The sequence below is a fragment of the Poecilia reticulata genome, chromosome 22 (genome assembly GCF_904066995.2).
Source record: "Poecilia reticulata chromosome 22, P_reticulata-male-v2, whole genome shotgun sequence".
In the NCBI taxonomy this organism is placed as follows: domain Eukaryota; kingdom Metazoa; phylum Chordata; class Actinopteri; order Cyprinodontiformes; family Poeciliidae; genus Poecilia; species Poecilia reticulata.
In genome coordinates, this window is record NC_088851.1 from 21,628,599 (window position 1) to 21,651,568 (window position 22,970).

Here is a 22,970-nt window from a genome sequence, read left to right on the forward strand (position 1 = left end):
AATGAAGACATTGAAGTTGGGACAGAACCATATCTATGTAGTTTATAAAATGCTAAGAATGAAGTGCAGATGTTGCTTCTGTAGAAGAACTATTGACTGAATTCTTAATATGTTTACTGAGCTGGTTACCTGTGAAGAAATCATTTGGCCACTGAAGTCTCAACTTCCAGAAGTGTGATCCTTAAATGTACTTCCATACAACAGATCTCCTGACAGTGGTGGAAGTTTTTTTCCTGAAGCTACTAATTGTGTGTGGGAGTCAGACCAAAATGGAGGTTGAAGAGGGGGAGTCTCATGGTGATAATGTTTAATAAAAAGAAGAATGAAAGACTTACAGAAAACCAGACACCATGGAAAATTGGAACAATCCAACAGTGTGACAGGAAACAGAAAAGCATAAGATCTAATCAAGAAAGAAGGAAAACCTGGAGGGAAAGCTGAAGCAGATGAGAGATGAGAAAATAGAGAACAGCTGGAAAGAGCAGCCTGACAGGTTGAAAGGAAAAAGTTGAGTTAGTAGAAACGATAGAATCTAAGACTAACCAAAACAATAAACTTAAAGAAACAGTAATCTAAGGAAACAAGTCCAAAGCAAGAAAAAATGAACTAATACAATGAACTAACTAAAATGGCAAGAGCTGAGTAAATAAGCAAACAAACAATCAAAACAGAAACATGATTGAAGACAAAAGTTTTAACACTTACAGATCATGACAAAGATGTTTTAATTAAAGGTCAAATGTTTCATAAACAGGAGAAATATAATTGTGATTAATTTGTGAGATGCAGCAGGAGTCACAGAAAGTATTCTTTTTATTATTATTGTTTTAGTTCAAAAAATATTTACAAAAAATGAATGCTGAGTGTATTAAAGACTGAAACTGGTTTTATTGTGGATAAGCAATCACTCCAGGCGTCGGGTTAGGACAGCTATTATATATGTTGAGGTGAGTTATTGGAAGGAGAGAACGTCCGATTCCAGAATTAGGCTTAACTTGACTTTAATATACCTCCAGCTTCATCCATACACATAACAGGCAGGATTCAAGGGGGTGCGCTTGTAGATGAGATTGTGTGTGTATTGGGTGTATGCGTGTGTATGTAGCTGTGAGTATGTGTGGTTTCCTATAAAGACAAACAAATACAAACCATGAGTATATGTCTGTAAATGCTCTCCACGCAAACAACAACCAATCCGACCGACAATAGCGTAACACTACAAAACATACAAGAGAAACACGGCATTTCGGTCGGAAATTGTAACAGCAGCGACAGCTGCGTCTAATTAACTGAGCTTACTAGCTTAACCTAAACAGTTAGCTCTAGCTCTACATAATACGAACAAACCACACTAAGCGACCATAACATTCGACAAGACAATATACAAATACAGCTCTTAGACATCAACAGTACCACTGACATTCAATGGACGCACACGATGTAAAGAGGTAATAACAAATCTGCCTTGAGAGCCGCCCCACTGAATGCTCATGTCCATAAGTGAAGTATGAAGAAGAAGCCACCCAGTGGAGGAAAAAGGCACTACACATGAAACACCTAGATAAAGAAAACCAAACTAAAGGGCTGGAACAAGTAATTAACAATCTTTTGTACACTGAGCTACGTCAAGAGATTAAGTAAGCCAACTGCATCAGCTGCATCATCAGATCAACTTCAGGAATGTTGCTCGACATTCTGCTGTTCCTGTTGCTGCTCCTCCCACCTGACGTTCCTCCATTGTGACAGACGTAGTCCTGTAAAGTCTGTCCTGTTCTATAAAGCAGTGTTTTTCAACCACTGTGCCGCGGCACACTAGTGTACCGTGAGTGATCGTCAGGTGTGCCGTGGAAATTATCCAATTTCACTTATAGTCCGTATTTTTCGGACTATAAGCTGCTACTTTTTTCCTACACTTTGAACCATGCAGCTTGTAGCCCGCTGTGGCTTTTCTGTGGATTTTTCTTCAACCACCAGGGGGCTCTCTAGCAGGAAGTGAATCACTGGAAGTCAAAATGGGAAATCAAAGAAGAAAGCGCTAATTTTAATTTAGAACAAGCACATGCTAGCAGCCATGCTAGCAGCAGGCGCGATGGAGAAATGTTTTCAAACTCATATGATGCAGCTTTTAAGTTGAGGAGTATCGATCTGGCAGCACAGGAGGGAAGTAGAGCCGCTGCACGTAAACTCGGCGTGAACAAAACCGGATTTGGAGACGGAGAACACTGTCCTTAATATGTCCAGCAGTTATTAGGACGCAGCTCTCTGCTGCCCTCTGCTGGGTCCTTATGGGAAACCGAGAGCAGCAGAGATACCAGCTGCTCTCTGGTATCGCTGCTGCCAGAGATGCCACCGGTACCACGGCTATCGGGCTGTAGTTTCCCGGGGGATGTATGTAAGTTTCCCGGGGGGTTAAAACAAATGTGAAGGTGCGGTTTATAGTATGGTGCTACGGTAATTGGTCTTAAAAGATTTTTTTTGAAAACGATTTAATTATCTGCAAATAATGCCGTCTTTGAGTGTCTCTGCTGTAGTTGTGACTAGCGGCGTAATCATGTAATTTTCTTACCACTAGATGGCAGTAGTTACAGAGCATTTTACATTAAAACAAGAGAATTAGTGATGCATGAATGTTACTACAGTCATACATCACACACGACAGTGTTGTGGCTCTGTTCATGTGTATTTTTGAAGTGGACATGTTAAGTGCAATATGAAATAAGAAATGTAAAATATGAAAAAATAAATTTTTATGTTTATTTTGATTCCTATTCAAGAAACTTTGATAAGAATGACTATATATGTAATATAGGCGGCTACAGAGTATCTTTGTTTACATTTCTGGTTGGTGGTGTGCCTCGTGATTTTTACAATTAAAACAATGTACCTTGGCTCAAAAAAGGTTGAAAAACACTGCTATAAAGGACTGTTACTGAGTCTCACACAGCGAGAACAGTTTCTTTTCTCAACTACCAGGACTGTTTGAACAAACTGTAAAATTGCTTGGTTTTTGAAAATAAGATCTGTAACATAATTAATTTAATGTTCATTGAGATTTAACATTCGTGATGTGACTCATGATACACACAACTTAATGGGTGCAAACCAGCTTTAATATTGTGTATGACATGGAAAAAACTGTCATACAGGTTTGTGATGGATACATTTGATAAGCAGGGTGAATGACAGGAATTATTGGAAAAATATATTTTTTATTTGAACACAAAACGATATATTTAACAAAAACAAATTATGTTGAGCTCTGAAAAGAGGTCAAATAAACACAATTTAATTCAGGCAAAGAAAGTCAACTTAATAAACCACCCAACTTTACAAAGCATAGATGACTTAACAAAAATTTAATGGCTGATCAACAGAATCAAGTCAATTAAACAACCAGAAACTATAAGAACAAAACACAAAACAATTATGTTTTTAATAAACTACACACAAAAGGAAAAAAATTAAATATATTAATATTTAAATACAAATAGCTACATACTAGTTTTATGAAAGAAAATACAATTTATCCTTCTGTAGCAGGAACTGGTGGTGCAGTTTAAATTTCCTCTTTAGGTAACAAGACGCTAAGCCCTGCTCACCATCTTTTATCTACGCAGAAATATTTCTCTAGAATTTCCTCTTCTATTCCCGTTGATGCTCCGCCCACCTTCAGAAAAATTTCCTGTAAGCAAATCACCTGTTTCACTGTCTACTTGACTCACATCTCAAATGAAGAGTTTCTTCTCCTTCTTATTCAACAGTCAAGACTGAACAAACTGTAAGTTTGCTTTATTATATATTGAACTGGGAAATCAGGAATTTTAACTGAATTTATTGAATATGCTGTTGGTTGTTAAGCTAAAAATAATAATGTGACATTTGTCAAATAATATAAAGTCATGTCAGCTGTCTCTCAAAAGTTAAAGATATGGCAACAGTAGAGTTGCAGAACAACTCTACTACTACTTTATGTAACTTTTTACCAGAATTAATTTATGATTTGCCTCATCTCCTAAAACGAATAAATTTAAAGTGGAAATCCATAAAGTCAACCAATAGACAGCAGTAAAATTGCTCATTGCAAGCAGTGCACATCATAAAGAGCAAGTAAAGGAAGCAATGTGGTAGGAAATGACATTTGTAAATACTGTTGAAACCAGAAATTTACCCACACTGTATAAAAAGTCATGTTTTTTCACACTGTGAAGTGAAATCCAAATCATCATGCTTTCTGTTTTTTAAGCCAACAGCAGCAACAGCAGGCTGCCTTTTCTGATATTGAGAAACGGTCACTATTTGCTCTGCTTTTATTTGCAATAAATGGAAAATAAATGTAGGTGACATACAGTATTTGCTGAAACTGTCACAATGTTTTGAGACAAATAATCTGTGAAAAGATCAATTTCCAGGGTCTTGAGACTGTCAGTCAATCTCATCTACTCGCTACTAAATAATAATAACTAATAATAACAGAGAAACAACTGAAAGCCGTCATCGGTTGCCACGCTAACTAGTCAGAGCATTCGCAACAGGATATGCCGACGAGGAAAAGCTGTAGAACCGGCGTAGATGAGCAGCACCAGCTAAGACCCGCCTCCTGCCTCTGATTGGTTGTGTCTAGGTAGGATTGGGTGCACTGGGAGATGGGAGAGGAGCATGATTTGTTTTTCTCTGAGATTATGTCATACCAAACTTTCAATCCATAATCAGAACTTGGAAGAAAATAAATACTTTTACTATAAATTACGTACTGCAGCTTTATGCTGAAATTAAACAAAAAAAGAGGAAGAGGTGTTTTTTTTTGCTTGTCAAGACTTGACAAGCAAAGTCTTGACAAGCAACACAGATATATTGACCCATATTTCTGATGGGCGAAATATGGCCATCAGATAGGGTTCCCCCGCTGTAAAACAAGGGGAACGATATATGATGGGCGAAATATTGGCCATCAGATAGGGTTCCCCCACTGTAAAACAAGGTGAACGGTATCTGATGGGTAATATTGAGCATTAAAATGCATTGCCCTGTGCTTTCTCAGTGCTCATCACGAGCACGCACATATTTTGCTGCGTGGGCGGGGCGGAATGGTAAGAAGACGCAGGGGGAACCGTATCTGATGGGGAAATGTGGATTGACGTAACACCGGTCGCTGCATGCTACCCAGAGCGGGTTTGTAATGTGGGACTCACCTACCGGTCCGGGATAAATCCATTCTCCTGTTTTTTCTCTGGGCCTTTTCCCCTTCGCAAAGAAACTTTCCAAAGAGATCTGTTTCTTACTCATTTTGCTGCTTGTGGGCTCAGTGTTGGCATGCAAATAACCGAGTGCATCCGGTTAAAGGATTTTCAAAAGATCCTCCAAACTCCATAAAACAGAAATATTAAATTATTTCTTGCGTGGCCCGGTACCGGTTCGCGGCCCGGGGGTTTGGGACCACTATTGTAAAGGATGAACAGTGTTGATGTGCAGATAAGTGATTTGTGTTCCTTCTGCAGATGAAGCTGTGTCGCTGATGTGGATGTGAATTCAGCAGCATGGATCAGTGTGATTACAGAGAGGAGGGAGTTTCTCCCACTGAAACCTCTTTGTGTTTGGAACAGGAGAGCCTGGGCAACTGTCAGAGGTCAGATTATCAACTGTCTTTAGACTGTGTGGATTCGTCAAGTGAATGTCTGAGGGCCAGAACTTGGAAGAAAATAAATACTTTAACTGGTTGCATTGTGAGTTCCTGAAGATAAACTGCTTCAAAAAGAGCGTCATTTGTGTAAAAAAAAAAATCCTTTATTTTATTCAAGTATTGCATATACCTAATATTATTTTAAAGTTTAAATATCTATATCTGTATACTATGATATTAGTATACAGATATATTGACTGGGTCAGTCAAAGGCACCCTTCACACTGCAGCCTGAAGTGACCAAATTCCGATTTTTTTGGCAATTCCGATTTTTTTTGCCAGGGCCGTTAACACTGCCAGTAAATGCGACCTGTATGCGTTCTGCAGTGTAAACGGGCAAACGACCTGAAACAGGACTCGCTATGAACCCTAGAGGTCAGCCGGGAGACCAACAGGACTCTCTTTGAACCCTAGAGGTCAGCCCGAAGACCAACAGGACTCTCTACCAAGCCATGAAAGCAGGCCGGGAGACCAACAGGACTCTCTATGAACCCTAGAGGCCAGCCCGGAGAAAAACAGGACTTGCTATGAACCCTAGGTCAGCCGGGAGACCAACAGGACTCTCTATGAACCCTAGAGGTCAGCCCGAAGACCAACAGGACTCGCTACCAAGCCATGATAGCAGGCTGGGAGACCAACAGGACTCTCTATGAACCCTAGAGGCCAGCCTGGAGAAAAACAGGACTCGCTATGAACCCTAGGTCAGCCGGGAGACCAACAGGACTCTCTATAAACCCTAGAGGTCAGCCCGAAGACCAACAGGACTCGCTACCAAGCCATGAAAGCAGGCCGGGAGACCAACAGGACTCTCTATGAACCCTAGAGGCCAGCCCGGAGAAAAACAGGACTCGCTATGAACCCTAGGTCAGCTGGGAGACCAACAGGACTCTCTATGAACCCTAGAGGTCAGCCCGAAGACCAACAGGACTCGCTACCAAGCCATGAAAGCAGGCTGGGAGACCAACAGGACTCTCTATGAACCCTAGAGGCCAGCCTGGAGAAAAACAGGACTCGCTATGAACCCTAGGTCAGCCGGGAGACCAACAGGACTCTCTATGAACCCTAGAGGTCAGCCCGAAGACCAACAGGACTCGCTACCAAGCCATGAAAGCAGGCCGGGAGACCAACAGGACTCTCTATGAACCCTAGAGGCCAGCCCGGAGAAAAACAGGACTTGCTATGAACCCTAGGTCAGCCGGGAGACCAACAGGACTCTCTATGAACCCTAGAAGTCAGCCCGATAACCAACAGGACTCGCTACCAAGCCATGAAAGCAGGCCGGGAGACCAACAGGACTCTCTATGAACCCTAGAGGCCAGCCCGGAGAAAAACAGGACTTGCTATGAACCCTAGGTCAGCCGGGAGACCAACAGGACTCTCTATGAACCCTAGAGGTCAGCCCGAAGACCAACAGGACTCGCTACCAAGCCATGAAAGCAGGCCGGGAGACCAACAGGACTCTCTATGAACCCTAGAAGCCAGCCCGGAGAAAAACAGGACTTGCTATGAACCCTAGGTCAGCCGGGAGACCAACAGGACTCTCTATGAACCCTAGAGGTCAGCCCGAAGACCAACAGGACTCGCTACCAAGCCATGAAAGCAGGCCGGGAGACCAACAGGACTCTCTATGAACCCTAGAAGCCAGCCCGGAGAAAAACAGGACTTGCTATGAACCCTAGGTCAGCCGGGAGACCAACAGGACTCTCTATGAACCCTAGAGGTCAGCCCGAAGACCAACAGGACTCGCTACCAAGCCATGAAAGCAGGCCGGGAGACCAACAGGACTCTCTATGAACCCTAGAGGCCAGCCCGGAGAAAAACAGGACTTGCTATGAACCCTAGGTCAGCCGGGAGACCAACAGGACTCTCTATGAACCCTAGAGGTCAGCCCGAAGACCAACAGGACTCGCTACCAAGCCATGAAAGCAGGCCGGGAGACCAACAGGACTCTCTATGAACCCTAGAGGCCAGCCCGGAGAAAAACAGGACTTGCTATGAACCCTAGGTCAGCCGGGAGACCAACAGGACTCTCTATGAACCCTAGAGGTCAGCCCGAAGACCAACAGGACTCGCTACCAAGCCATGAAAGCAGGCCGGGAGACCAACAGGACTCTCTATGAACCCTAGAGGCCAGCCCGGAGAAAAACAGGACTTGCTATGAACCCTAGGTCAGCCGGGAGACCAACAGGACTCTCTATGAACCCTAGAGGTCAGCCCGAAGACCAACAGGACTCGCTACCAAGCCATGAAAGCAGGCCGGGAGACCAACAGGACTCTCTATGAACCCTAGAGGCCAGCCCGGAGAAAAACAGGACTTGCTATGAACCCTAGGTCAGCCGGGAGACCAACAGGACTCTCTATGAACCCTAGAGGTCAGCCCGAAGACCAACAGGACTCTCTACCAAGCCATGAAAGCAGGCCGGGAGACCAACAGGACTCTCTATGAACCCTAGAGGCCAGCCCGGAGAAAAACAGGACTTGCTATGAACCCTAGGTCAGCCGGGAGACCAACAGGACTCTCTATGAACCCTAGAGATCAGCCCGAAGACCAACAGGACTCGCTACCAAGCCATGATAGCAGGCTGGGAGACCAACAGGACTCTCTATGAACCCTAGAGGCCAGCCCGGAGAAAAACAGGACTCGCTATGAACCCTAGGTCAGCCGGGAGACCAACAGGACTCTCTATGAACCCTAGAGGTCAGCCCGAAGACCAACAGGACTCGCTACCAAGCCATGAAAGCAGGCCGGGAGACCAACAGGACTCTCTATGAACCCTAGAGGCCAGCCCGGAGAAAAACAGGACTTGCTATGAACCCTAGGTCAGCCGGGAGACCAACAGGACTCTCTATGAACCCTAGAGGTCAACCCGAAGACCAACAGGACTCGCTACCAAGCCATGATAGCAGGCTGGGAGACCAACAGGACTCTCTATGAACCCTAGAGGCCAGCCCGGAGAAAAACAGGACTCGCTATGAACCCTAGGTCAGCCGGGAGACCAACAGGACTCTCTATGAACCCTAGAGGTCAGCCCGAAGACCAACAGGACTCGCTACCAAGCCATGAAAGCAGGCCGGGAGACCAACAGGACTCTCTATGAACCCTAGAGGCCAGCCCGGAGAAAAACAGGACTTGCTATGAACCCTAGGTCAGCCGGGAGACCAACAGGACTCTCTATGAACCCTAGAGGTCAGCCCGAAGACCAACAGGACTCGCTACCAAGCCGTGATAGCAGGCTGGGAGACCAACAGGACTCTCTATGAACCCTAGAGGCCAGCCCGGAGAAAAACAGGACTCGCTATGAACCCTAGGTCAGCCGGGAGACCAACAGGACTCTCTATGAACCCTAGAGGTCAGCCCGAAGACCAACAGGACTCGCTACCAAGCCATGAAAGCAGGCCAGGAGACCAACAGGACTCTCTATGAACCCCAGAGGCCAGCCCGGAGAAAAACAGGACTTGCTATGAACCCTAGGTCAGCCGGGAGACCAACAGGACTCTCTATGAACCCTAGAGGTCAGCCCGAAGACCAACAGGACTCGCTACCAAGCCATGAAAGCAGGCCGGGAGACCAACAGGACTCTCTATGAACCCTAGAGGCCAGCCCGGAGAAAAACAGGACTTGCTATGAACCCTAGGTCAGCCGGGAGACCAACAGGACTCTCTATGAACCCTAGAGGTCAGCCCGAAGACCAACAGGACTCGCTACCAAGCCATGATAGCAGACTGGGAGACCAACAGGACTCTCTATGAACCCTAGAGGCCAGCCCGGAGAAAAACAGGACTCGCTATGAACCCTAGGTCAGCCGGGAGACCAACAGGACTCTCTATGAACCCTAGAGGTCAGCCCGAAGACCAACAGGACTCGCTACCAAGCCATGAAAGCAGGCCGGGAGACCAACAGGACTCTCTATGAACCCTAGAGGCCAGCCCGGAGAAAAACAGGACTTGCTATGAACCCTAGGTCAGCCGGGAGACCAACAGGACTCTCTATGAACCCTAGAGGTCAACCCGAAGACCAACAGAACTCGCTACCAAGCCATGATAGCAGGCTGGGAGACCAACAGGACTCTCTATGAACCCTAGCGGCCAGCCCGGAGAAAAACAGGACTCGCTATGAACCCTAGGTCAGCCGGGAGACCAACAGGACTCTCTATGAACCCTAGAGGTCAGCCCGAAGACCAACAGGACTCGCTACCAAGCCATGAAAGCAGGCCGGGAGACCAACAGGACTCTCTATGAACCCCAGAGGCCAGCCCGGAGAAAAACAGGACTTGCTATGAACCCCTCGAGGTTCACTTCTTTATTTAGAAGTACCATCTTTCTATCCAATACCTTAGAGTGCCTGTTTGATACATTTTCAGAAATGTATTGCAGATGCCTCCGATCGCACGTCTGAATAGATGTGGCTTCTTCTCTGGCTGTTCTGAAACCCACTGGCTGTCTTTGTGGGTTTCGTCATCAGATGGCTGCCTTTTTTCCTGTTCCCCTAATTCCTTCAGCCTTTTGTTCATCTTTTCTACATAACGCTCCAATTTTTTGTTGTCCTTCTCCAAGAGGTGGTTTGCCTGCTCAAAGACAGAGTTTTCCTGCTGCAGGGCGGTGGTTTTATTCTCCAGGGCGATGTTTTTCTCCTTCAGGGCGGTGTTTTCCTCCTTCAGGGCGGTGTTTTCCTCCTTCAGGGCGTTGTTTTTCTCCTTGAGCGTGGTGTTTGTTTTCTCAGGGTTTGCCTGATCCAGAAGAACCCTCCCTTCCTGCCTCAAGTCTGAGACTTCCTTCGTATAAAATTTGTTTTCCTCCTCCATAGTGTTTGTTTGTAGCTTAAGGATGGCGTTGTCCTGTTCCAGATCCCTGAATTTCTGCTCCAGGACAGCAATTTCCTTGTCAATGTCTTTGTTTTTCTTCACCATGGTGGCATTATCCTCTTCTAATGTTCTGTTTATTTCAACCAGATTTTTAAATACCTCATCATTCTCCTGAATTAGTTTATCTTTTTGAAATGCTTCTTCTTCCAGGTTTAAAACTCCAATTTTTAATTCCTCATTTGCTTTTCTGAGTAAATTGTTCTCAAATGACATCCTTTCGACTTCCTCCATGATGTCTCGGAGCTTCTGTTTCTCTCCTCCTATCAAATCTTGGTCTTTTTCTTCCTCAGAATCAAAAGATGAATTCTTGCTGCTTTGACTCATAGTTTGTCCTTTCAGTCTGTGCAAATCTTTTCCAGTCTCTACAATCCTTCTCCTTTCTCTCCAGGTTCTGCAACGGTTATCAGGTAGAATTCAAGAGTGGAGCTTTTTGTGCATCGCTCTTTGTGACATCAAATTGCGTGATGTCACAAATTGATGTCACTACCTCAGCAGAACAACTAGAAAACTGCTGAAGTTTGAATAAAAACAAACTTTACGGCTGAATGCAGCTCGGTTAAGCTGACGGTCAGTGGAGACAGTTCAGCTGGTAAAATATCACCAAAGCTGAAATTCACACTTGGGAGACAGCGGCTCTCGAGGACAATGGACTGGCACAACAGGGTGCCAGGACCAATGGTCAAAAGAAAGGTTTGTGCCAGAAAACAGAAAAAGGGGAAACGAGTGAACATGTTACCCAACTGGTGCCTAGGAAGCCACCAATTCTGATTCTCTTTCTGGCTAATGTCTGCCAGAAAGAGACATTCTTTCTGGCGACATTAAGAACTTTTTTGAGTTCTTATTGCCCACAAAAGAGCAATAAGAACTCTTTTGTGAGTGGATTTGTTACATCTCAGGCTGAGAGTTTCTGCAGAGATGGACTGTGCCATTCTTTGCCTATTCTTTGCCTAACGTAAACCTGGCTTTACAGCAACATGCCGTTGAGCCTTCCAGATCAACAGTATTCAGTTATTCCAAGTGGAATAACATTGTTTTTTCTGACCAACACTCAGAAAAAACAATGTATGTCAGAAGAAGGAGGACAATGTATGTAAGTGAATGCAGATTGGTGTACGAACTGTAGACTGGTTAACAGCTGTCAGCCACCCTATGTGCCTCAGGAGTTTACTGCGGTGTTTGTGTGACCCCCACAAAGTGTGGTCACATTTGTTGGATTAAATTGTGATTTTAGTTTAGGATTTGACCCTGTTTTGAAATATTGGAGCAATGTCACGCAATAACACAAATGCGCCGCTAGATGGCAGAAGCGAGCCCTTACGGGACTGACGGTGCAGCATTTTGGTGTCGAGGAAGCTCCCCTCCATTGGATGAGAGCCAGCACAGCAACTCCTGTGGCTCACTCGTTTTTTTCCTGTTAAAACAGGTTGGTTCGAGTTTAAGATGAAAACTGATATGTGATAAACATGATTGTTCTGTTAAGCGTCGTGACATTGGTCCCCGGTGTATTTGGTTTGTTATTTTATGTTGTCATTATAGTTACCTAATAAGCTCTCGGTTAGCTGCTCAGAGGATTTCCTCAGATGGTACGTGAAGAAGGCGTATGTTTTATAAAGCCGTCTGTAATGTGCAATAAGAACTCTTGTGAGCCACAGCAGTGCAGCCACAACATTAAAAACAAACAATTGCAATTTTCTTGTGTGCCTTTGCCTGAGGAAGACTTATTACAGTCAAAACGCCGCGTTGTACACACTAAGGTAGCTGTTGATGTTGTAACTGTTCTTTTTATTGCCGAGTGCTTTACGCGGACATGCCGGTTAAACTGTAAATAACGTTAAAAAAAGACAAACAAAACGTTAATACTTAATTTGCAATATTCAAAGGACACAAACTTAAACATAGCTTTACAGCATTAATATATGACTCACCACATTGGGCAACACTCATGAACATTGGTAAGATTGGTAAGATGTAAATTTATGGCAGGTTCGGCTTGTTAGTGTGGTTGCTAGGCAACCTACGTACACAACTGGTCCGCCGTTCGTTTCCTTCTTCTACACATTAATCCATGTACCAATACAGAGCAACTATAGAGCCCCATAGTGGAAAGGGAGGAGTGAATCCAACAATTGTTTTCAAAAAAATTTTTTTTGCCAATTTTATTTCATTTTCATTTCATTTTTTTCTTCTAAAAGAATTTCTAAAAAATAAAAAAAATCAGAAAAGCATAATTCAAATATAACAATAATATATATATACAGATTATATACACTGCTCAAAAAAATAAAGGGAACACTTAAACAACACAATATAACTCCAAGTAAATCAAACTTCTGTGAAATCAAACTGTCCACTTAGGAAGCAACAATGATTGACAACAGGGACCCTCGTCTGGTCAATCAGTGTTGCTTCCTAAGTGGACAGTTTGATTTCACAGAAGTTTGATTTACTTGGAGTTATATTGTGTAGTTTAAGTGATCCCTTTATTTTTTGAGCAGTATATATATATATATATATATATATATATATATATATATATATATATATATATTGTTCCAGTAGCCCACTTTTCATCAGGGTGCTCTGGTCCCCCAGCACCTGACGCAGACCTTGTTTGACCGGGCGACGTCTGAGCCGGCATGTCATGCTTATTTGGGTCATCGGGGCCCTCGGGGCAGTCACCCCCAAACTGGAGCAGTGGCTCAAACAGATCCCAGGAACAACATCAGACATCTCAGTCCAGAAATGTGCAGTTCTAGGCACAGCCAAGATACTGCGCAGAACCCTCAAGCTCCCAGGCCTCTGGTAGAGGACCCGAGCTCAGAGGATGAAACAGACCAGGGTGAGAAGGGAATTTTTTTTTTTTTTATATATATATATATATATAAAAGTAATAAAGCCTACCGGGGCACAAACGAATAAAAACAGACATTGAGACATGTGGCCACAGAATGATTGGCAAGTTGTACACTATGTACACAAAGAACGTCCCCCTAACCACACACGTTTTGATGGAACGTGGGGAAGGAAGGACCGTGCAGCTCCTGTTTTCTTCAGGGAACAGAATCGACCCTTTCTCCCTAACCCTACCCTATGGAAAATCCTCGTTCAACTTCCCTTAAGTTGAAAACTAGGTAAGTTGAACTGGGAGAGGATTTTCCATTTTTGGAGGAGTGCCTGGCTGGCAGGACTTAGTTCCTGCAGAGGGTCGGAAGTTGCTTGTAATCGACATAATCCCCGTTCATTATCATGCCGATACAGCTGGAAAAGGTAAGTACATTGAGGTGGAGGGCGCCTTGGACTTTCTCTGCAACCCTCTGAAGTACCTTCTCCATCCACGCCATCCCATGGTCACGGTACTTCTCGAGGTTCCAGGAATAGCTCAAGGAACGCCGCTCCACCTCTGTGCATACTTGAAGGGTTGCTGTGGCAACCTTCGAAAGTTGCATCTTGTGCCCCTTGGACTCCAAGACGATATAGTCCCGGTTGTTCCAGAACATTTTGGGTGCGTTCACACTGCAGCCTGAAGTGACCCAATTCCGATTTTTTGGCAATTCCGATTTTTTTGCCGGGGTCGTTCACACTTGCCAGTAAATGTGACCTGTATGTGTTCTGCAGTGTAAATGGGCAAACGGCCTGAAAGTGTCCCGCATGCGCACTAGAGGGCGCAATAGCATCAGCGTTCTCAGTGTTCTGCCAACTGCCATAAAAAGAAGTAGTGCTCAAGTGTTTGCGGAAGTAAACACGGAGACTAACGGTCGAGCTTAGCTTACACATTTGAAGTTGTTATCCGGCCAGAGCAACATATTAACAACTTAATCATCATGTAGTCCGTCATGGTTGTTGTTTTTCTTCCCACTTGCGCGTATCAGGACGCAGAATAGTCAGATTTGTTGAGAATCAGTACCGTTCAGTTTGGATGAATGCGGCCAGGACGTTAGGTCGCATTTGAATCGGATACATATCGGATATGGGTCACATTCGAAAAAGAATCTGACTTGTGCTGTTCACATTGCCATGAAAAGATCGGATACAGGTCGCATTACGTCAAAAAAATCGGAATTGGGTCACTTCAGGCTGCAGTGTGAACGCACCCAAAGTCATATTTCTTGTTTAAGGATACAATCTTACCCCACATAGCTCAATCTGAAATATTTCGGCATTCTTTGTATATTACATACATTTAATACATTTGCCTGTGTAGCCGCTTCCATCCGACTCATCTGTTGCATGTACTCTGCGTTGTGTGTGTGGGTGAAGAAAGAAACCAGCAGTCGAGGACCCACGGTGTTTTGTAGCAGGAAGGAAGGTTTATTCTGTTCAAAAATAAAAATGCATTTAGCACAGCAGTTCCCAGGCTCCGGCCTCGCCACACAGACCTCTCCCCAGCACAGCTCTGCGCGAACTGGGGTAGGAATGCTCCAAAACCAACTAAAACTTGAGGTCAACAAATAATAAAGTAAAATGTCAAAACAATTAAAATAAAACTCAACAGAAATAATCTGCTCAATAGCCACAACTTTCACTGTTCAAATCAAATGCTGCGCTACACATAAAACAATTTAACAACAAAATATAACAAGTTGTGAGCTTAGTGAACATACTTTTAACAACATTTTGAATATTTTTTACACATAAACAGAAAACAACTTTATACACTTACCTCTCCCCAGCGCAGCTCAGCGCGAACTGAGGAGAGCAGCGGGAACTCACAGGATATGACGCCAAACAGGAAGCAAGAAAATAAAAGAAAAGAAAATACAATTCAGAAACTAAGACAAACAAATATACATATATAGTGACAATGGATTTGAGGTGAAATATACTTTTTTTACAGACTTGCTACACCTGGACATATTGTTTGAGGAACTATCGTTTGTTATTGATGTGCATAATTTGGATAATATTGTCTGTAGATTAATATTTTTATTTTAAGTTTTTTTAAATGTTTGCATTTTTTGGAAACTACATGTTATATGCTATGTTTTAATATTCTTTTCTATCAGGGGAGATCAAGAAAATGAATCTGAAGTTGAACATAGAGGTGACGCAAAACATGTGTCCTTCAAGAGCAACAAGTCAAATAACTTTTATATCAACTTTAACTCTGACCATCATCCTCCAACAAAGAGGTAAACTGTTTCCTAACTGTTGAAACCATATAATCTGGGTCAGTCAACTCTCAGATACAGAACAGTAAAGATTGCCAACAGTCTAGAAGCAGCTAAGCAGATTATGGACATGTGAAAATCTGGATTTGAAAGGAATTTGCATGAAAGGGTTTTATCAGAACCAGAAGGTCCTTAGTGGACAGGACAGAATACAGAACAAGAAACGGAATCCAGAAAAATTGATTCTGCACTGTGTAGTGAAATTAATTGGTTGCTGCAGACTTGAGCTATCTAAGTATTCCCCATTAATGAAAATGCATGGGAAAAGTGAGGAAGGAGTTAAAACGTAGAACACATTTGCAGTGAGACTCATGATTTGCTCTAAGTATAACTGAGTGACAGTTAATCAATGCTTCAAAAAGAACATTTGCAAATATGCTTATTTCATTAAATTGTTATATACCTAATATTTGTTCATTTTAATATTTAAATATTTATACCTAGTATATGTATGCTGTGAAAAAAAATCTAATTCCTTGTTTAAGGCACAATCTTGGCCCTCAAAGCCGATTCTAAAATATTCGGTTTTTATTTGTATTTTAGATATATTCAATATATTTGCCTGAACAGACTGTTATGAAAAACTGTCAATTGTTATTTATGTGTGTAATTTGTAATTTGTATCTGTAGATTAACATTTTTATTTGACCTTATGTTTTGCATTTTTTTGGAAACTGCGTGTGTGCTATGTTTTAATATTTTTTTACATCAGGGGAGATCAGGAAAATGAATCTGAAGTTGAACATAGACGTGAACCAAAATATGTGTCCTTCAAGAGCAACAAGTCACATAACTTTTTTATCAACTTTAACTCTGACCATCATTCTCCATCAGAGAGGTGAGATGTATGTTAATGTGTAAAGCTTTTTATTCAAACATCTTTTAAACAAATCCACATTGTTTTCAATGGCAGGACCGTGGAACAGTGGTTATCACTGTCTCCTCATATTAAGAATGCAGCAGTGTTCTTTCTGCCTGTTCTAGTGATATGTGTGTGTTGAACATTTTCCATAGTCAAAGTGAAAAGAACAAACGTTACTATAAGGTCACTGTTCCATTTTGAGGCTCATTAACTAGTCATATTTTAAAATTGTAACAGTTTAAATGTAATCTTATTTTACAAGACAAAACAGTTCATATCCAAAAATATTTCATATCAGTTTCATTCAATCAGTCATAAATGCAGAATCAATTTAAGTTTAAAATGCCAGTTGGCTGACTTTGCAGCAATCACTTATGCTTAGCAAGCTCTTTTATGTATTTGTGTGTATTCATTATATATAAGAGGAGAATAAAATTCTACCTCATTATAATAACAAATGCTTAATATTTCTAACAGAAAAAATATGTATAATGAGGACCAGAAGAATTCAGATGTTTCCGCTGATGAGTCTGTCCCGTGCTATCAAACACAGCTGGACTCCATATTTATGGTGTGTACATGTTTTGCTTCTCATCTGCTCTTATTACACTAGTATTCACACTGTAGACTAACTGTAAGACTAAGTATGTTCAACATAAATCTGCTGTTTTCCTCAATTATACCAGTCTTATGTATCATTCTAATAATACTCTGCAACAGCTACTGCAGGAAAACATCATCATTTTTGTAAAGAATGAGATGAAGAATATCCAAAAGGTTTTGACATCAGAAAACTCAGAATGCTTAAAGAATCAGAGTGATGATGAGAACATGGTGGGTCACGATGAAGAACAGTGGAAAAACAAGGAGGCCTTATATAATATCATACTGCACTTCATGAGGAAGATGGAGCAGGGGGAGCTGGCTGACAACCTGCAGAGAAGTAAAAGGATTTATGTAAAGATTTACCATATTGAATAAATAATAGGTTTATATGTTAAACTGACACTTTTGATATCTGATTTAATTTGTATTTTAGAATTTTCTGGCACAATTCTCCAACGCAACCTTAAATCATCTCTGAAGAAGAAGTTCCAGTGTGTGTTTGAGGGGATTGCTAAAGCAGGAAACCCAACTTTTCTAAATCAGATCTACACTGAGCTCTACATCACAGAGGGAGGAAGTAGAGAGGTCAATATAGAACATGAAGTCAGACAGATTGAAACAGTGTCCAGGAAGCCACAAAAATCAGAAACAACAATCAGACAAGAAGATATTTTTAAACTCCCACCTGGAAGAGTTGAACCAATCAGAACAGTGATGACACAGGGAGTGGCTGGCATTGGGAAAACAGTCCTAACACAGAAGTTTGCGCTCGACTGGGCTGAAGATAAAACAAACCAGGATGTCCAGTTTATATTTCCATTCACATTCAGAGAGTTAAATCTGCTGAAGGACAAAAACTTCAGCCTGGTGGAACTTGTTCATCACTTCTTTACTGAAACTAAACAAATCAGCCAGTTGGAACCTCTCCAGGTTCTGTTTGTCCTTGATGGCCTGGATGAGTGTCGACTTTCTCTGGACTTTCTCAACAAGGAGATCCTGACTGATGTCACACAGTCTGCCTCAGTGGATGTTCTGCTGACAAACCTTATCAGGGGGAAACTGCTTCCTTCTGCCCGCCTCTGGATAACTACAAGACCTGCAGCAGCCAGTCAGATCCCTCCTGAGTGCATTGGCATGGTAACAGAGGTCAGAGGGTTCAGTGACCCACAGAAAGAGGAGTACTTCAGGAAGAGGTTCAGAGATGAGGAGCAGGCCAAGAGGATCATCACCCACATTAAGACATCACAGAGTCTCCACATCATGTGCCACATCCCAGTCTTCTGCTGGATCACTGCTACAGTTCTGGAGGATGTGTTGGAGACCAAAGAGGGAGGAGAGCTGCCCAGCACCCTGACTGAGATGTACATCCACTTTTTAGTGGTTCAGACCAAGGTTAAGAAAGTCAAGTTTGATGGAGGAGCTGAGACAGATTCACACTGGAGTTCAGAGAGCAGAAAAATAATTAAGTCTCTGGGAAAACTGGCTTTTGATCAACTGCAGAAAGGAAACCTGATCTTCTATGAAGCAGACCTTGCAGCATGTGGCATAGAAATCAGAGCAGCCTCCGTGTACTCAGGAGTTTTCACAGAGATATTTAAGGAAGAGAAAGGGCTGTACCAGGACAAGGTGTTCTGCTTTGTACATCTGAGTGTTCAGGAGTTTCTAGCTGCTCTTCATGTTCATCTGACCTTCATCAACTCTGGTGTCAACCTGATGAGAAAGAATCACAGCACCTCGCTTTGGTCTAAGTTAGTTAACAAACCTCATTTAGAATATCTTCACCAGAGTGCAATCGACCAGGCCTTACAGAGTCCAAATGGACATCTCGACTTGTTCCTCCGCTTTCTTCAGGGCCTTTCTCTGCAGACCAATCAAGCTCTCTTGACAGGCCTGCTGTCACAGGCAGGAAGTAATCCACTAGCCAACCATGAAACCATCAACTATATCAAGGAGAAAATCAAAGAAAATCTGTCTGCAGAGAAAAGCATCAATCTGTTTCACTGTCTGAATGAACTGAACGATCGTTCTCTAGTGGAGGACATCCAACAGTCCCTGAGCTCTGGGAGTCTCTCCACAGATAATCTGTCTCCTGCTCAGTGGTCAGCTCTGGTCTTCATCTTACTGTCTTCGGGAAAAGATCTGGATGTGTTTGACCTGAAGAAATATTCTGCTTCTGATGAGGTTCTTCTGAAGATGTTGCCAGTGGTCAATGCCTCTGATAAAGCTTTGTGAGTACAGTACTGAGGATTATCAAATATTACCAGTTTCTATTCAGCTTAATTAACTTTAATAATAGCACAAATTAGAACCATCCTATTAAATCTACTCACAACAGCAAAATGCAGTTGATCCTAACAGGACATTTAAATAAAAAAAGTTTGCCATCTAAAAGCAGCCAGACGATTGCTTTGAGTCTTGAGAGTTAGCACTCACTGATCAAGACATTAAGTCAATGGAGAGAAACTATTACATTTTCAGAGGAAAAATTGTACAATGAAACCAATATCAGTCTATACAACACCATCTGCTATAACAGAGGCTTTATAGAACAAGACAAAAATGCAGAACAAAACAGTGGTCTTAAAATAACTCATTGGAGGCAATAACAAAGGGAAACTAAGTGTTTTGCAATCCTGAATAAATGGTTAAAGTATCAATAGAATACAGTTAATGAAAATGAAAGGTGGTCAGTATGGTCTTCAACATTTTCTTACAGTCTCCTTATAGTAACTACAGGGGCAGCTTTGTTTGAAAAACATTAAGCTAACAGAGAGTGGTTCCACAAAGAGCTGTCAGATAACCGGAAGGCCTTCCTCCCATTCTAATTTTAGAAATTAAGATTCAATAGTAAACCTGCAGTTTGAAAGACAGGGCATTGTTGGGAAAAACTTGGTATTTAATACAAGACGTAAAAAAAAAAAAAATTACGTCCTGTATTGAACGGGGATTACTGTACTAGCTCTACCGTAAATGCAGTAGAGCATTTACGGTAGAGCTAGTACCGTAAATGCTCTATAGTTGTTTTCTATAGTAACAACTACTATAGAAAACATATCTTAACTTGAAAATTGTGTTGTAGATATAATATGTAGAGAAGGTTAGGAATAACCTGTTTATGTCACTGAAGTTAAAATAACTTCAATCTGATTAAACATTATTACAAAATAAATGTTAAGAAATTAGATACTATGCATAAAACATAGTTGTTTTTTAAACGCTTGTGAATGAACTTTGTCAAAGCTGTTTTTGCTTCACTTTAACTGTTATGTTTCTTTTAGGCTGAGTGGCTGTACTCTCACAGAGACAAGCTGTGAAGCTTTGTCCTCACTTATTAGCTCCCAGTCCTCCAGTCTCAGAGAGCTGGACCTAAGTAACAACGACCTGAAGGACTCAGGAGTGATGCTTATATCTGCTGGACTGAAGAATCCTAGCTGCAAACTTGAAATTCTCAGGTCAGTCATCAGTGATGCTTTCTTACAAATGTTACACCCGCTGGGCTTAAGTCCGTTCTAAAAATTATTGTCACATTTTGAATTTTTATTTCCCTTTTCCCCTCTATGAATAACAATTTACACAATATTATTTACGTTCTAGATTCACTGAGGCTAAAAGACCAAAGTTTATCTTATTCCTTGCAACCCTAAAAGCCGCCATTCCTTGTACTGGATGTCACTTATTCCAGCTGCATTAAAGTATCATTGAATCAATATATTTTCAGTTTATTGTGTTGTTTCAGCAGAATTTACCAACAAAGCATGTTTTGCTCTTCTATTGTTTCCAAAAGTATAATGGAAAATAACTTAGGCTTTGAATGAAATGGCTCTGTATCGTGTGTCTGCAGCCTGTCGGGCTGTTTGATCACAGAAGAAGTCTGTTCTTCTCTGGCATCAGCACTGAGCTCCAGCAACTCTCATCTCAAAGAGCTGGATCTGAGGTACAATAATCCAGGAGACTCAGGAGTGAGGGAACTGTCAGCTGTACTGAAAGATCCACATTGGAAACTCGAGACACTCAGGTAAGGAGAAACACTCAACAGTAATATCTGTCTGTCTGAGAGAAAAAGAAGATCTAAGATTATGTATGTAATATAGAACAAGACTTGTTCGCAGGATTAGTACCTTGTTGAAAAATAACCTTTAAGCAGTTGTTAAACACACTTCAGTAAGCCTAGATTTTGGTATTTAAAAAATTTTCTTTCTATTCGTCTCATGTGTCATTTTTGGATTAGCTGTATGCAAAAGAAGATTAACATCAGACGTAACTGATGTTAAATTTATAAGAAATGTTTCTAGCAGTTTCACAAGCTGCATTTAGATACAACTGGTACACCAGGTTTTCTAAATGCCAAACAACTCAAATGTCATTAAAGAATGTTTAACTTATGCATGTAGGGTCCAAATAATGAACCTTCAAAACCACAGTGTATTGTTCCGTTGTCATATTTATCTCCATGTAAACTAGTTAGAGAAGCTGAATAAAAACAATCAAACTTCACTGTCAACAATGAGTTCAAACTGAGCTGGAATGCCCCCATGACAAGAGGTATTGGACTGTTCCTCTGACAGCAGAGAAATCTTTTAGATATTTATGCCATTTCTATGTTTTCATGCTGAAACTAGAGACTGATGGTCTGACCTCCTCCTCCTTTCAGGTGGGAGCCTGCTGGAGATGAGTGGTTGACACCAGGTCTGAGGAAATGTAAGTGTACTTTAAATTTGATTAAAAGCATACTTACATTTTGTACTTAAAAAGCAGCACTTGGTGAACCATCTTCACAGTTTTACATCTCCAGAAGTCATCTTGTTTTGAGGTGTCAGTAAATGATCCTTAATTGTGTTCATTCATTCTCTCCATCAGATTCCTGTCAACTCACAATCGATACAAACACTGTACACCAAGAACTTCAACTCTCTAAAAACAACAAGAATGTGGAAAAGGTGGAGGTGAAAAATGCATATCCTGATCATCCAGACAGATTTGAAGGTCTCTGGCCTCAGCTTCTGTGTTCAGAAGGTCTGAGTGGTCGTTGTTACTGGGAAGTCAAGTGGAGTGGGACTGTTTTTGTATCATTGAGTTACAGAAGCACTGAAAGGAAAGAAAACAATGAAAACTCTGCATTTGGATGGAATGATGAGTCCTGGAGTCTGGAGTGTTCTGATCGTCGTGGTTATTCTGTCTGGCACAATAACAAGAAGACATGCATCTCATCTTCATCCCCACATGCTTTATTATCCTTCATGACCTCCTCCTTCTCTGTATCTAAGAAAGTAGGAGTGTATGTGGACTGTGATGCTGGGATCCTGTCATTCTACAAAGTGTTATCTGGAAAACTGACCCACCTTCATACCTTCAACACCACATTAAAGGAAACTCTTTATCCTGGATTTACAGTCTGGCCTGGATCCTCAGTGTGTCTTTGTTAAGAACAAAAAATCTCCACTTTCCTTAATTTCTCAAATCATTTCCAAAACTATTTGTACAAAAAGCAAAATAACATGAATTGCCTGCAAAAGTCATTTCTCAAAATCCTTAGTTCATCTTTCAAAGATCAGTGCCTGACTGACATGTCCTTGTTTCATTTGTACAAATAAGACATGATTATAACTGCAGGTATAACTGTGTATTCTGTAATACAAGTGCTATAAATTGTAATTGTGAGAGATCAATGGCATGAAACTCGACTACATCTAGATTTTGTTGAATAAAAAGTATAATTCCTCTGTCACAACATGTTTACACGCATCATTACTTTTTGGTTTTTCTTTGTTGCTTTTTTGTGTAATAAGATATTTTTG

General features: G+C 41.8%; 1 protein-coding gene across 1 annotated transcript; it reads left to right on the forward strand.

The window, feature by feature from the left end:
- The first annotated feature begins 3,251 nt into the window (after window positions 1–3,251).
- LOC103458956 (NACHT, LRR and PYD domains-containing protein 3-like) lies at window positions 3,252–22,903 on the forward strand. The gene is made up of 11 exons (XM_008400111.2): window positions 3,252–3,778; window positions 5,496–5,623; window positions 15,543–15,668; window positions 16,420–16,545; window positions 17,047–17,140; window positions 17,290–17,512; window positions 17,609–19,403; window positions 20,454–20,627; window positions 21,017–21,190; window positions 21,827–21,873; window positions 22,033–22,903. The coding sequence occupies exons 2-11, from the start codon at window positions 5,535–5,537 to the stop codon at window positions 22,596–22,598; spliced, it is 3,414 nt and encodes a 1,137-aa protein (XP_008398333.2). The 5' UTR covers window positions 3,252–3,778; window positions 5,496–5,534; the 3' UTR covers window positions 22,599–22,903.
- The last annotated feature ends 67 nt before the right edge of the window (window positions 22,904–22,970 follow it).